The sequence below is a fragment of the Echinops telfairi genome, unplaced genomic scaffold, assembly GCF_000313985.2.
Source record: "Echinops telfairi isolate 266 unplaced genomic scaffold, ASM31398v2 ScPeMD7_7;HRSCAF=31, whole genome shotgun sequence".
In the NCBI taxonomy this organism is placed as follows: Eukaryota; Metazoa; Chordata; class Mammalia; order Afrosoricida; family Tenrecidae; genus Echinops; species Echinops telfairi.
In genome coordinates this window covers 22,306,589-22,307,647 of record NW_022103904.1, presented here as the reverse complement: position 1 = coordinate 22,307,647, position 1,059 = coordinate 22,306,589, and the positions used below count along the sequence as shown (strand labels likewise).

The 1,059-nt window shown below is 54.5% G+C and overlaps 1 protein-coding gene across 1 annotated transcript in view; it reads left to right on the top strand.

Moving 5' to 3' along the window:
• The window catches only part of TMC3 (transmembrane channel like 3), a 54,473-nt gene extending 53,865 nt beyond the window's left edge, over positions 1-608 (top strand). The window contains exon 20 of the mRNA XM_004708196.1: positions 14-608. Within this exon, the coding sequence (XP_004708253.1) occupies positions 14-608 (595 nt within the window). The remainder of the gene's footprint in view (positions 1-13) is intronic.
• The last annotated feature ends 451 nt before the right edge of the window (positions 609-1,059 follow it).

Sequence of the window (1,059 nt, the reverse complement as noted above, 5' to 3'; positions counted from 1 at the left end):
ATTCCCAACCAACCTTCTGGCCAGAGCGACGTTTCAAAATCAATGCCTCAGGTGACATTGTGGAGCTCTACCCCAGGAACACAAGACCCTGTGTGCCCTCGGGCCCCCGGCAGGCTCTGTCTCCACAGCTGAGTGACGAGGAGGAGATCCTTGGGAGAGACTGGACCAGGCAGGCTTTTCATCCACGTTCCCTTACAGACCTCCACTGGGCTCCCCATTTTTATGTTGGTGACAGGACAGTGGGTCAGAGCCTAGCACCTGAGGACCTGAGAAGGAAGCATTGCAAGTCTTGGAATGATGGCTTTGAGGATCAATTGGCCCATCCAGTGTATGTGCCTAAAAAGCCCCGCTCTCGGTATGTCCAGTACCCACAGCCCCCTCTGAAGCCCAGAGCTAAGCCCCAATTTGAGCCACCTCTCACAGAATCTGATTCCATGTCGGTAGCATCTAGTAGTGACCAGGAGCACAGCAGCACTGACCAGTATCTGCAAGTCGTCCACAGCCACGCCAAGAACCCCAGGCCTGTGGGTCAGCGTGGCAGGAGGAAGGCCAAATCTGGACAGGAGCTGACCACAGACCTGAATGACCTGATTTGTTCCAATGTTTAGGGACTTCTGGTATCCCATTCACACAGGAAACCCCTCCCTCTGGGAGTGCTGGTGATGGCATGCGGATCTGAAATCCATTCGGTAAATGGCCCCTCCCCTTCTGGAAAGAGATGAAGGTACCTTGCTGGTACAGATGGTGTGGGGCAGACTCAGTCGTGCCAGCTGCTGGCTGAGATTCAGACACTAACACAGCTACAACTGCCTCCTCTAGAGCAGCCACACCTGAGTGTGTGTCCAGCTCACAGCTGCACTCTCTCCCACTAGACCATCATCATTTAAAGAACACGCCAGGCCTTAGCCCCTGTTTGGCATGATCGAAGATCGCAGGCAAGCCTGACCTTCCATCTAGATCTCTGAGGCCTGACCCGACCAGTCTGCATGCATCCCTAGAGAACCGTGTGGATTGCCACGTACTCTTTCAATGTCCAGCACCCACCTCTCCATACAACGC